Raw genomic sequence first — 14,179 nt, forward strand, 5'->3', positions numbered from 1 at the left:
ATCATGTATACGTACGCCGTATTTTGAGCGAGACACTGGATGATGATGGATACCCTTCGGAAGCGAGAAGACGGGAAAAGGTATAATGAGTTGTGAAGTTAAAGCCGGCGGATCATGGATTAGACAATATATTGGATTTGATGTTAAAGCGGGCGGATCTTTTCTCGCCGTCATCAACCTTTCTCCCTCTTCTCCTCGTCTAAGACTGCGAGCTCATCGACCTGTCAAATTAAACCACGTCGTATCACGCCTTCTAATCACCGTCGATGTCGCCGTGAATCGACGGATCGATGTATGCATGCAAAGCCACGCCGCTGCTCCCGACGGCAAAGAAATTATATCCCACCCCCAAAAGGCACCATATTCCCATCCATTTCAGTAATTTGTTATGGATTCTTTGCATTTCAGTCTTATCTCTCATACATTGAAGCGACTTCTCTATTTCTCTTTGCAAAAAGGTTTTTTTTCTCAGATTAAGCTCGTGCCATAAGAGAATTTTAGTCCATTAAAATGGTAGAAAGAGTAGAAGACAAATCTGTGAGGTCTACGAGAATCCATGCCCATGCAATCTATTAATTTTCACAATCGTTGCAACATTGCAATGGTGAAGCAAACTCTGCCACCATACCATCGTTTTCGATCAAAACAATTATTGAATCCCCGGGCCCCGGCCCCGGCCCCGGCCCTCCGCTTCGCTCTTTGTGACGTCCCACGGATTGCATGCGAGATCAGGCGCTTCCTACGTTGGCAATCCTCTCAGTACTCGACGCTCTGCCCTCGTCCTTGCCTTCAAACCCAGCCCTGGACGAAGAGATTCAATATTCATTGGCAATGCCAGATTATAGGATGTGATGGAATTTACCTAATGATTTATTTAATCTAGTACTGTTCCTTCTCTCTGACAGACTAAGATTTTGCGGCAGCTTTATCTGATGGGAGATCACCTCAAATCCCTCCACTCTCTCTGCCTTCTCTCTTATCTCTCTCTACCTTCTGCTCCCCTCCCAGTTTCTTTCTTTCTCCCTGACAAAGAAAAATACCAGGACAATTTCACACGCACGCACGCATTCTCCATCCACTCTCTCGATCTCCCTCAGCCAGCTAGCTGAGCTCGAGCTCGAGCTCGAGCTGGAGCTCAATGGGATATCATATGGAGCCCTGCTCCGTAGCAGAGCAGGCAGGGAGGGAGCGAGAGAAAGACAAGAACTCTCCACTCCAGTGTCCAGGATTAGATATCTTGCAAGGCTACGGTGGCTACCGCTATTGCCACCTCTCCCTACCCTGACACGCTTTGATTTGTCGAATCCCAATTAAATAACAGGAGCTCCAACTTCCTTTTCCCACTCTATCTCTCACCATATAAGCTGAGGAGGAGAGCAAGTTCCAGGAGAAGAAAGCTGGAGTCCTTGTTTTCTTGCTCGGTTCCTGCCTCGTACATCTGGTAATTCTTCTTGCTTCAACATGTGTTCTTTCAGGTCTTCCAGCTGATTACTGTTGTTTACTGTGGATGCATTCATTTTGGTTCTCTCTTTATTTTGCTTGGTTTGAATCCTGGAATAATAAAAATGCAACCTTTGGCTTTGTATTGCATCAATCCAGCATGGCAATGGAGAACCACAGCCACCACTATGAAAGTAGTGAAGCCCAGCTTCCGCCAGGCTTCCGGTTCCACCCCACCGACGAGGAGCTAATCACCTACTACCTACTCAAGAAAGTTCTCGACAGCAGCTTCACCAGCCGCGCCATTGCCGAGATCGACCTGAACAAATGCGAGCCGTGGGAGCTACCTGGTCCGATCAAATCGACCAGTCCTTTGGTCTCTCTCTCTCTATATATATTTTGTCAGATCAAGATATGAACTAGGGTTGTGGTACTGGTTGATTGCATTTGCAGAGAAGGCGAAGATGGGGGAGAAGGAGCGGTATTTCTTCAGTCTGCGAGACCGCAAGTATCCGACTGGACTGCGAACGAACCGTGCGACCGACGCCGGGTACTGGAAGGCCACGGGGAAGGACCGTGAAATCTACAGCTCGAAGACGATGTCTCTGGTGGGGATGAAGAAGACGCTAGTGTTCTACCGAGGGAGAGCTCCCAAGGGCGAGAAGAGCAACTGGGTGATGCATGAGTACAGGCTCGACGGCAAGTTTGCCTATCACTTCTTGTCTAGATCATCCAAGGCAAGCTTCCTAATTGTTATTCTCATTGTCAAGTTACGATCGATATTGATTTGGAATCTGCTCAAGCGTAGGATGAGTGGGTGGTTTCTCGCGTCTTCCAGAAGTGCGCAACCGGGAGCGGGAAGAAAACCCACCTGGCCCTCGCCGGAGGACACTATTCCGATTCTTCCGCCGTTAACGGCGGTTACGGTTCTGCATCGTCGTCTTCCTTGCCACCGCGTCTCGACACGTCTCCACTGCCGCCTCCGGCTGTAGCAGTCAAGGCGCCCGATCGCGAGAGCTGCTGCTCTTTTGAGAGTGCCGCCGGGAGGGAGACGCCCGTGCCCTGCTTCTCCACCGTATCCTCTACCGCCGTTTCCGGCATTGGCGTCAATTTTGCACAAGCTCCTTCCATCTTCGGCCATCCGTCTTCCGCGCCTGTAAGCTTCCCGAGCCTTAGGTCGTTGCAAGAGAATCTCCACCTGCCTTTCTTCTTCACCGGGATGTCAGCGCCGCTCGCATATGCTGTTCCAGCTGCCACAATGGTGACCGACGTGGGTGTTGGTGGGAGGAGCGAGGGCGCCCGGTGGCCATCCGACGTCGACCGGAAGACGGATACCTGTGGGGAATTACGGGTCCACCCGATGCCTCCGATGGGTTCCACTGAGCTCGACTCCCTTTGGAATTTCTAAATCATCGACCATGTGTTGTGTGTCTTCTGCGACTCGGTCTCGAATTAGCGTATTGTGTTACGAGCACTGAGAATAGACTATGTTACTTTTGGAAATGGTTCGTTGACTTTTAAAAACCCCACGTAATCTGTGAAATTGTTTGGCTCCATGCATGCGTCATGTGGCCACGTGATTCTGGTCGAAGAGAAGAGTCAGTGGGAGTGGACGCGTGTGGTTTACGCTTCCTCGTCCTGGTGAACGGCTGTCGCACTCAACCGCGTACGGGACTGACTCTGGCAGAAAACATTTCAGCGATGGTAAATTCAGTGGATGGAAGGTGGTTGAACGTTCTTGCTGTTTAGTTTAGGGTTTGAATTCGAGATAACACCATTAACGTGGCGTTTGATTGTTTTCTGAAAATCAGAATGAAAATAGAAATTATAATATTATAGAATAGGGGTGAATAAAAACATTAATATTATTTTTTAAAATAATATTTAATTAATTGAATATTTTCTATCAGAATAATTAGAGAAAATGTATGATGAGAAAGAAAATATAATGAAAAAAATAAAAAAAAATGTGATGAGAGAAAATGAGAAAAGAGAGTCTGATGGGAAAGCATAATGAGAAAGGATTAGAAGAGAAAATGAAAAGAGAAAATGTGATGAAAGAAAATGAAAAAAAAAAATGTGTGATGCGAGAGATTAAAGAGAGAAAAATATGATGAGAGAGAAAATGTGATGAGGAAAAATAGTGCAGTGATGAGAAAGAAAATATGATAAGAGAGGATGAGTGAAGAAAAAGTGTGATGAGAGAGAATTAAGAGAGAGTATGATGTGAGAAATGAGAAAAGAGAATGTAATGAGAGAGATTGAGGAGAGAGAAAGCATGAGAAAGAAAGCATGATAAGAGAGATTGTGATGAGAAAAAAATGACAAAGAGAGTGTGATGGGAGAGAAAGTATAATAAGAGTAGATGAGGAGAGAGAAAATGCGATGAGTGAGAAAGTGTAATGGGAAATAATAAAGAGAAAAGTGTGATGAAAGGAAATGAGGAAAAAGAGTATATGTTGGAAGGGATTGAGGAAAGATAAAGTATGATGAAAGAGTAAGTATATAATAGAATGGGGAGAGAGAAAGTATGAAGAGAGAGAATAAAAAAAGAGGAAGTGATTTGAAAGAAAAATTGAACAAATATATTAAAGGTATTTTCGTCCAAAACTTAACTCTCATTCTCATTCCCATCAAAATCCAAGTGAGGAGATTGGTTTCATCAATACCCATGCTTTTAGGTTTCATTCTAAAATTTTAATTTCATTCTCATCAACCAAACACAAGGTTTAGGAATAAATTCATTCCCTTATTCTCAAACCCCTAAATCAAATGCCACTTAAGATCAAGTCACAAATGTTTGAAATACGAGATGGAGTGAACAAAGATGGTAAACCAATATACTTGGAAAAATTATAATCCTAATTAATGGTTTTTTTCGCTCACTTGGGCTCCTCTTCTTTAAAACGTGAGATTGACTTCCCGTCAGATGATATCCAAGTATCTTGATATGTAATACGGATTAGAGTTTGGGTTAGCTTATCAGTATGATCCCTCAGATGTTCAAATCAGTCATCGGACAGAGAAGAAGAAGAGTTTAGCGGAGAAAAGTTGCTTCTTCTTGTGAGAATAAAAAGACCAACCTTTTTTTTTAAAAAAAAAAGGTAGATCCGCTACTTTAACAACCCTTAGTACCGATCCCACAGATATAGAGGAAGGTAAATATAGGTATACATGTGTTAAGCGCATGGTGGGGTAAATCGCAAGTTGTCAGTTCCCTGAGAATTGACCCCTGACCATTATGCGAGAGATGTCATGCGTCCATCATCTGCGTTATGCCTTGAGGGCAAAGAACAACCTTTTTTTTAAAAAAAATGATAAACCAGTTAGCTTCATTGACTAGCCTTGGGAGTGACCGGTCTGGCCATACGAAAATTTTCCACCGACCACCCGGGTAAATCGGGAAGCGCTCGCTGCGGGCGGCCAAAAAGCCCAATATCCTTTAGTTACGCGACCCGTTTGGAGAAAAAATTCATACAAATTTGTCATAGCTGGGGATTAAACCATGGGTGCCTGAGTGACAACCTCGATGTCTATCGCTGTGCCATAGCCCCCAGGGCAAAGACCAACCTTTTTTAGAACTTACTATCCGTGGTGTTTATATAGTTAGCAAAAAAACATCTCCACGTCCAATATCATGCTTCTGACATTCTGTTACACCCTCCTCCATTCATCAAGTGTCGCATATCGGGAGAAAGGAATTAAGGGAACAAGATCTGACATCCGCTACTCACTTATCCACTCTCTGCTCACCACGTATTCTTAACCAGAAACTTCAAAGACTTCGTTGCTCGACCACTAGCGGAGCCATCCCAGGTGATCTACTCTAGTTGTGGGTGTTGGTGCGGGAAGCATCCGACGATCGAACTCGTGTTTTGATAACAGCAAAGAATTCAAAGTTAAGATGTTTTTTAGTCTAACAAGTCTACTTGAGGATTTCAGGAAAGTCCTAGCTGCGGTTAGGCAAAGGGAAAACCCTAGGGGGCGGTAACCCTAGGTCATAGGGGGTGGTAACCCTATGCGTAAAGTCTTGGCAGGTCGATGGCTTCAGGCAAAAGTCCTAGGGGGTGGTAACCCTAGGTGAAAAGTCCTGGTGTCGCGAACCAGGTGAAAGACTGGACTAGCCGGGGAAGCGGATGTCCAGCAGAAAGTCCGGAAGCATCGAGTGCTGAGCAAAAGTCCAGTCGATCTGGAGGATCGACTGGCAACAGGTAAATCTCCTGAGTAGAGTTTCCGGATGGAAATCCAAAGTCAGACTCGGACAGTCCAAGACTGTCAATTATTACCTACTGTGTTTTATCAGATTCTAACATTGTCTTGCAGGGTATTTTGCTCGGACTAACCTTGTTTTGCGGTGAGGAACCTGCTGGAAAAATTGGATCCGGGCGCCTGGGACTAAACTTTATCCCTGCCGCGACTTCGCCGCGTGGAGCATCCTGGTTGGTTGGCCACGTCACACTCCAGGCGCCCGGAAGGGATCCAGGCGCCCGGAACCGCATATAAAAGGAGGGTTGAGGTGCAGCTTCAAATAACAACGAATTATAAGTGATCTTTCATCAACACGCTGCTCCAAAAGACGCTCCGAAGTGCTACTACAAGTGCCCGACGACCCGAAGCTTCAGAATTAGCATTTCTTGTTGTCGGTATAATTTTTGATAGCTTTTATTTGTACTCATAATTGTAATCTTTTAACGAGCTTATAGTTGTTGCCCACCGGAAGCGATCAAGGATCGCGGGCCTTCGAGTAAGAGTCGACTTAGGCTCCGAACGAAGTAAAATCGACTTGTCTCTTTGTGTTGTCTCTTTATTTTATTTCCGCTTATTCCGCTGCACGTTTTAACTCCGATAGTTTTCCGATAATCGAACGAAATAGCCACGAGCGCTATTCACCCCCCCTCTAGCGCTTCTCGATCCAACAATTGGTATCAGAGCGGGGTCGTCTTGAATCAGTGCAACCACTATTCGAGACAATTTTTTTCGTGGTTTTGTTCGGAGTCGATTAGAATTTAGCCTCATAGCTATATTCTAATTTCTTTTTACGAATCGATTTTCTGCTCAAAGCTGGTCAATACCACTTGAGCCTGTTATTTTTTCCTTCCTCCCGCACTACTAATCCAAGACTTAGTCTTGGAATAGATCTTGTTGTTTCTGTTTTTTAGATCTAAATGGCCCAACAAGAAGGATTTAGCACCGTTCGTCCCCCATTATTTTCCGGAGAAGACTTCGGATATTGGAAGGGGCGAATGGAAATTTATCTAAAGATCCAGTTCGACACCTGGATGATCGTCAAAACAGGACTGCAACTACCAACTGGTACAGACGGTAAGCCTACATCCTGTGAGAACTGGGAGCCCGCATTTATCAAAAAGGTGGAAGCCGACGCCAAAGCTACCTGCACCATCCAGTGCGGTCTGACCAAAGAAGAGCTCAACAGAGTCGGTCCATTCTCCTCCGCAAAGGAACTATGGGAGAAACTGATCGAACTACACGAGGGCACCTCGGAAACCAAGGTAAGTAAGCGTGATTTGTTACTTAATAAACTATACAATTTGAAAATGCAGGAAGGCGAGACGGCAAGTTCTTTACACGCTCGAATTCAAGATATTCTGAATTCCCTTCATGGAATCGGGCAGAAGGTAGAAAACAGAGATATAATAAGGTATGCACTTAACTCATTTCCTAGGAGTTCATTGTGGGCATCAATGGTAGATGCCTACAAAGTCTCTAAGGATTTGTCGTCCTTAAAATTAGACGAGTTATTTAGCGAATTTGAACTCCATGAACAAACTAATGCACTGCCATCCGAGAAAGGTATTGCTTTGATTGCAGGAACGAGTCGAACACGGGAATCAAGAGGATGGCGAAAAATTGAATCGGAATCAGAAGACGAACCTGACTCAGAAGATTCAGAAGATGAACTGACCAGCGAACTTGTGAATCTTGTAAAGAAGCTCTACAAGAAGAAGAAGGGCTTCAACAAGAAAGATCTAAAGAAGGCAGTCCAATCCAAGGAGGCCCAACAAAACTCAAAGGTAAAGTTCGAAGTCACATGTTACGGGTGCAACCAGAAAGGCATATCAAGACCAACTGTCCCAACCAAAAGGAGGCCAAAAAGCAAAGAAGAAAGAAGGCCCTAAAGGCAACCTGGGACGAATCTTCTTCGGAGGACGAAGACGACGAACTCGACCAAACGAGTTTACTTGCATTGATGGCCCGGGACCAGATCATCGAATCCGAGAGCGAGTCAGAAGCCGACTCCGAGCAAAGTCACGGATCCGCATCCGTTTCCGAAGGGCCAGACTCCGCTGTAAGTATTCCTGGGCTTAATAATTTAGTCAATTATTTACTTCGCAAATTAGCCAAGTCAAATTTGAAAATTAAGTCACTTTTAAAAGAAGTAACCATTCTTAAAGGAGTAACTAACTCAAAATCTTTAACTGAAGATTCAACTCAAGTACAACAACTTGAGAAAGAAAATTCAAATCTGAAAAATCAGTTAAATGATTTAAAAATTACTTTAGAAAAGTTCTCTCTGGGCTCCAAGAATTTGGATCTAATTCTTGGGACACAAAGAGCCGTCTACAATAGAACTGGGCTAGGATATAAAAGTAAAAAGAAATATAAATCTTATTTATCCTTAATAAACAAACAAAGTAGTAAATCAGTCCAAGCATGGGTCCCCAAGTCCAAATTGATAAATCAAATTGGACTTGGCCAATACTGGGTTCCGAAGGATCAAATATACTTCCTCGACAGACCATATCGAGGCCGTAATCCAGGGAAAGCTAAAATGAAAACGATCGTAATTCAAAATTCGAAATTAAATTAAAAATTAAAAATCAAATTCAAAATTTAAAATTCGAAATTAAATTAAAAATTTAAAATTAAAAATCAAATTAAAAATTAAAAATTAAAAATTAAACAAATCGAAATTATAAATGAAAAATAGATGGAGGGTCCAAACTAGCTGGCACCTCCAACTGAACTACCCGACAGGGTAACTGAACCTAATTTACCCGGAATGGGTAAAACAAGAATAGATTACCCGGCAGGGTAGTTAAGATTAGATTAAAACGGGATAAGTTTAACTTGAACCACAGTACTGGTGAAGTTTTTGGATGATAGTACGTTAGGGAAACTTGGGCATCGCATGTCTAAGAAGATATGGCTTCGACCTGGTGCATTTGGCCAAGTGGAACTGACCGAAGCTACCCTTAAATGGATCCTAACTAGTTAGACCAAGTTTTAGTATTAAGTTCAATGGGTAGGACTATTTGGAAAACCTCGAAGGCATGGTTACTTTAATGAGCTCCTTGTGACTCACCATAGCCCAGAAGTTTATCCAAAGAATGCTTATTTATTGAATCCAAAGCTAAACCTGAATCTAACACAAGACTAAACAAAACCCTTAAATTGAACCTCAATTCATCTCACAAAAAGTTATAGGACTCCCTGATTGAGAATTTAGATCGGGTGAGATAACTAAGTAATTAAAATCTGAAATTAATTCAAAATTACTTTAAAAACTTAAATTTCAAAATTATTTTAAACTTAAATTTTAAAATTATTTTAAACTTAAATTTCAAAATTATTTTAAAAACTTAAATTTCAAAAAAGTTAAATTTCAAAATTATTTAAACTTAAATTTCAAAAAAGTTAAATTTCAAAATTATTTTAAACTTAAATTTCAAAATTATTTTAAACTTAAATTTCAAAAAAGTTAAATTTCAAACTTATTTTAAAACTTAAATTTCAAACTTATTTTAAACTTAAATTTCAAAATTATTTTAAACTTAAATTTCAAAATTACTTTAAAAACTTAAATTCCAAAATTATTTTAAACTTAAATTTCAAAATTATTTTAAAAAAGTTAAATTTCAAACTTATTTTAAAACTTAAATTTCAAAAAAGTTAAATTTCAAAATTATTTTAAAAACTTAAATTTCAAAATTATTTTTAAAAACTTAAATTTCAAAATTATTTCAAACTTAAATTTCAAAATTATTTTAAAAACTTAAATTTCAAAATTATTTTAAAAACTTAAATTTCAAAATTATTTTAAAAAAAACTTAAAATTCAAAATTATTTAAAAAAAAAAAAACTTAAATTTCAAAATTATTTTAAACTTAAATTTCAAAATTATTTTAAACTTAAATTTCAAAATTATTTTAAAATCTAAAATTTCAAAATTATTTTAAAAACTTAAATTTCAAAATTATTTTAAAAAACTTAAATTTCAAAATTATTTTAAACTTAAATTTCAAAATTATTTTAAACTTAAATTTCAAAATTATTTTAAACTTAAATTTCAAAATTATTTTAAAAACTTAAATTTCAAAATTATTTTAAAAACTTAAATTTCAAAATTATTTCAAACTTAAATTCCAAAATTATTTTAAACTTAAATTTCAAAATTATTTCAAAATTATTTTAAACTTAAATTTCAAAATTATTTTAAACTTAAATTTCAAAATTATTTTAAACTTAAATTTCAAAATTATTTTAAAAAAAACTTAAAATTCAAAATTATTTTAAACTCAATTTCAAAATTATTTTAAACTCAATTTCAAAATTTGAATCAATTCTCAATTAAACATGTGTAAGAATCAAGTTTACTTAAGCATCTTTAACTTAATTAAAACATTAATAATAATAATAAAAATAATAATTATAAATATACCAAGGTCAAAAACCGGGGGCAGGCGCCCCCGGTATTCAGACCCTGGGCGCCCGCAGCGATCCCGGGCGCCCCGCCTCACACGACCCCGGGCGCCCGGAACACGTCCGGGCGCCCGGACTCCCTTATATATAGGGGCAGGAGGCGCCCCCTACCCTTGCACCCAAGTCTTCCTTAAGCTTCTTCTTAGCTTCCCTGCGAAGACTTTCAAAATTAAAATTTTTTCCGTGGTTGATACGAAGTCGTGACTCAACCGAGGTCGTCAGTTCTAAAATTTCTAGCAATGGCTCCTCGGTAAAATTTCTATCCCCTCCTAAAATTCATTTTTATAATTTTTTTTCTTCCTTAGTATAATATTAGTTTCAAATTTAGGAAGCGTACTAAATCTGGTGCTGGGCCCTCTACCCCTAGCATCGACCCTAGGTTTCCCACCGACGAACTTAGGATTAAGTTTATGTCAACAAATTACATGGCCATTAGAACCAAATGTATAGACAGATCGTTCTTTTTACGCTCTTGTATTCCAGTCTCCGAGACTATAAACCACTATAGGCTGCGAAACCTAGTTGAGTGCACCAACGCAGTAAACATAAGTTTATGTGCCGAATTTTACAACAACCTAGTGAAAGTAGACGACTACTCCTATACCACTAGGGCAGCCGGCACGGATATCACATTATCTCCCACCACCATTCGTGAGTTTCTAGGGTTACGAGAGTCACCCTGCACCTTTTTATGCTATCCTCCTAGGGAGCTACCTTTTGGAGATCCCTACTCACATATTACCCTCGATACGATCTATTCGTCCTTCTTTGAGGACCAGCGTGATCCCACTGAGACCCAGTTTAGGTCACTTAACCTTAGAATTCAGGACTACGCCCTTTATAGGGTTCTAGTACTTTGTATTCTACCGCTAACCACTCACGACATTGCGGTGATGCGTCCATTTCACTCCTTCCTGCTCTATGCCCTGTGTCAGAGGTTAGACATAGACATCAGTCTTCACATCTTTTCCACTATTATTTATGCAGCTGGATACGTGACCAGCAGACGAGTACATATGCCTTATTGTCATATTTTGACAGCTTACATGTCCTCATTACACATTGATGTCACCAGAGGTGACATCCGCTACATGACCGAGTTTGACATCATAGGAGCTAGGAACTTTTCCCTAGCAAATATCCATATAGACGATGAGGGTACCATGTCCTGGCGTAGGGGGGCACAGCACCAGCAGGCGGAGGAGGCAGAGCATGATGAGTTCATGTTGGCACTATTTCCTGAGGAGGCTGCTCCTGCCCCACCACCACCTCGAGCACCACACCCAGCTCCCCGCACTCTCGCTGATCGAGTTTCCGGACTAGAGAGGGCTATGTCGAGTCTCCAGCACGAGAACTCCGAGTTTCATCAGTCCATGCGACGAGAGGTCTCCGATCTTCGACGAGAGGTCCGACAGGAGGTCTCCGACTTACGACGAGACGTACGACAGGAGCTCTCCGACTTGCGCCGAGATCTACGAGAGGACGATCGGGCTCGTCACACTGAGATCCTGACACTACTCCGGTCGCTGGGTTCCGGACCACCTCCCTCACCATCTCAGTAGCTCCTACTGTTGCTCTATTATGACTCTAGTACAGCTTGTAGCAGCTCTATTATGACTCTTTTATCTATGTCGACTTTTTAGTCTAATGGACGGTTTCACTTCAGGCTTGATTGACTATACCTTAATCTAATAAATTAGTCTTTTAGTCACATTTTTTTATAACTTCTAGGCAAAACTGATTTCCCAAAATCCCCACTTTGCTAGACTTTCAAAAGTTGGGTTTAGTCTAGGATTTCCCCCTAGATATCATGTTCCCCTAGAATTAAGCCAGAGCATCTCACAAAACACCTAGGTTTACCTTGATTGTGATTGAAAAACATAGAATGGCGTGAGATGCATAGGGTATAGCCTGGACTCAAGAATGCTTATATCTGTGCATCAATATGAGTCTGGGCGTTAAATATGCAATAAACATTAATCAAGTTAAAGTTCTCCAGCTCTAGTCAAGTCTATCTGGACCTAAATAACTTAACTTGACTAACCTAGTAAAAACTATTGTCCTATAGACAATCAGCAAGTAACTAAAGGTTAGACAGTTGGCAACAGATACTCAATTTCTTTTTCAAAAATGTTTTGTTCTCTATGGCTCTGATACCTAAACATGACTTGTGCTTGGACTTAAGGACCAACTGAACTTAAATGAATAATCTTGTCCTAAAAACTTAAATTCCAATTGACCTTAACTTCCAAACTCTGTTGAATATTGCTAACTTTAATCATGTACAACTCTTTATACATTGCCCATTTTTTGAGTTATGGCAAAGGGGGAGAGTAGCAAAAATGTAAACATAAAATTCAAGTTAAAAATTGAGGGGGAGCAAAAGTAAAGGGGGAGCCAAAGTTAAGGGGGAGTATATAGGGCAAAATTTACTTTAGTTACCTTGTTCATCTATACTTAGCAAATTTTGCCTGTGTTTAAAATGACTATCTATTCGCTTGTTTACTTAACTTCGAATTCGTGTTGCCATAATCAAAAAGGGGGAGATTGTTGGTGCGGGAAGCATCCGACGATCGAACTCGTGTTTTGATAACGGCAAAGAATTCAAAGTTAAGATATTTTTTAGTCTAACAAGTCTACTTGAGGATTTCAGGAAAGTCCTAGCTGCGGTTAGGCAAAGGGAAAACCCTAGGGGGCGGTAACCCTAGGTCATAGGGGGTGGTAACCCTATGCGTAAAGTCTTGGCAGGTCGATGGCTTCAGGCAAAAGTCCTAGGGGGTGGTAACCCTAGGTGAAAAGTCCTGGTGTCGCGAACCGGTAAAAGACTGGACTAGCCGGGAAGCGGATGTCCAGAAGAAAGTCCGAAAGCGAGTCCAGTCAATCTGGAGGATCGGTGACAAGGTAATCTCCCGAGTGGAGTAGGTGAGGATCGTTCGCAGAGGAACGAGGCGTCAGGTCGACCTAGGGCTTCCTACCGGAAATCCAAAGTCAGACTTGGACAGTCCGAAGACTTATTCCTTACCGTGTTTTATCAGATTCTAACATTGTCTTGCGGGTATTTTGCTCGGACTAACCTTTGTTTGCGGTGAGGAACTGCTTGGAAAAAGGCCGTCCGCGCCGGACCAAATTCTATCCCTCGCGACTTCGCCACGGAGCATCCCTGGTTGGTTGGCCACGTCACACTCCAGGCGCCGGAGGATCCAGGCCCCCGAACCGCATATAAAAGGAGGGTTGAGGTGCAGCTTCAAGTAACAACGAATTATAAGTGATCTTTCATCAACACGCTGCTCCAAAAGACGCTCCGAAGTGCTACTACAAGTGCCCGACGACCCGAAGCTTCAGAATTAGCATTTCTTGTTGTCGGTATAATTTTTGATAGCTTTTATTTGTACTCATAATTGTAATCTTTTAACGAGCTTATAGTTGTTGCCCACCGGAAGCGATCAAGGATCGCGGGCCTTCGAGTAAGAGTCGACTTAGGCTCCGAACGAAGTAAAATCGACCTGTCTCTTTGTGTTGTCTCTTTATTTTATTTCCGCTTATTCCGCTGCACGTTTTAACTCCGATAGTTTTCCGATAATCGAACGAAATAGCCACGAGCGCTATTCACCCCCCCTAGCGCTTCTCGATCCAACAGTGGGCTATGCCGATGTCATCATTCAGGCTGCTTCCTCTTTCTCTCACGTTTTCTTTATTTCTCTCATGATAAATCTAGGTTTTTTCCTTTCTAATTGCCATCGGGCCCCCGGGCTACAGCTTGGTAGCCTTGAACGTGGCTTTGCCATTGTGCTCGTCAAAGCTCAACCAATTGCTCAGTGGAATTTATTTATATTTCTCAGGATAACTTAAGTATATTGATCGGAGACACTTAATAATGTTGTTCAGCAAGACTTAATAATATTGCTCAACAGAATTTGATTGTATTGCTTAGTAGAATAGATTGATTTCTAGAGTATCGTAACTTTGTTACTGTAGTATTTTACTATATAGTATGATACTATAGCATACGTGAATATCA

At 41.0% G+C, this 14,179-nt stretch overlaps 1 protein-coding gene across 1 annotated transcript; it reads left to right on the forward strand.

Annotated features, from left to right (window-relative positions):
- Positions 1–1,349: 1,349 nt before the first annotated feature.
- On the forward strand, positions 1,350–2,872 carry LOC122030629 (protein CUP-SHAPED COTYLEDON 1-like). Its single transcript, XM_042589843.1, has 4 exons — positions 1,350–1,441; positions 1,600–1,790; positions 1,894–2,177; positions 2,249–2,872. The coding sequence occupies exons 2-4, from the start codon at positions 1,601–1,603 to the stop codon at positions 2,846–2,848; spliced, it is 1,074 nt and encodes a 357-aa protein (XP_042445777.1). The 5' UTR covers positions 1,350–1,441; position 1,600; the 3' UTR covers positions 2,849–2,872.
- The last annotated feature ends 11,307 nt before the right edge of the window (positions 2,873–14,179 follow it).

The sequence above is a fragment of the Zingiber officinale genome, chromosome 1B, assembly GCF_018446385.1.
Source record: "Zingiber officinale cultivar Zhangliang chromosome 1B, Zo_v1.1, whole genome shotgun sequence".
Taxonomy (NCBI): Eukaryota; Viridiplantae; Streptophyta; class Magnoliopsida; order Zingiberales; family Zingiberaceae; genus Zingiber; species Zingiber officinale.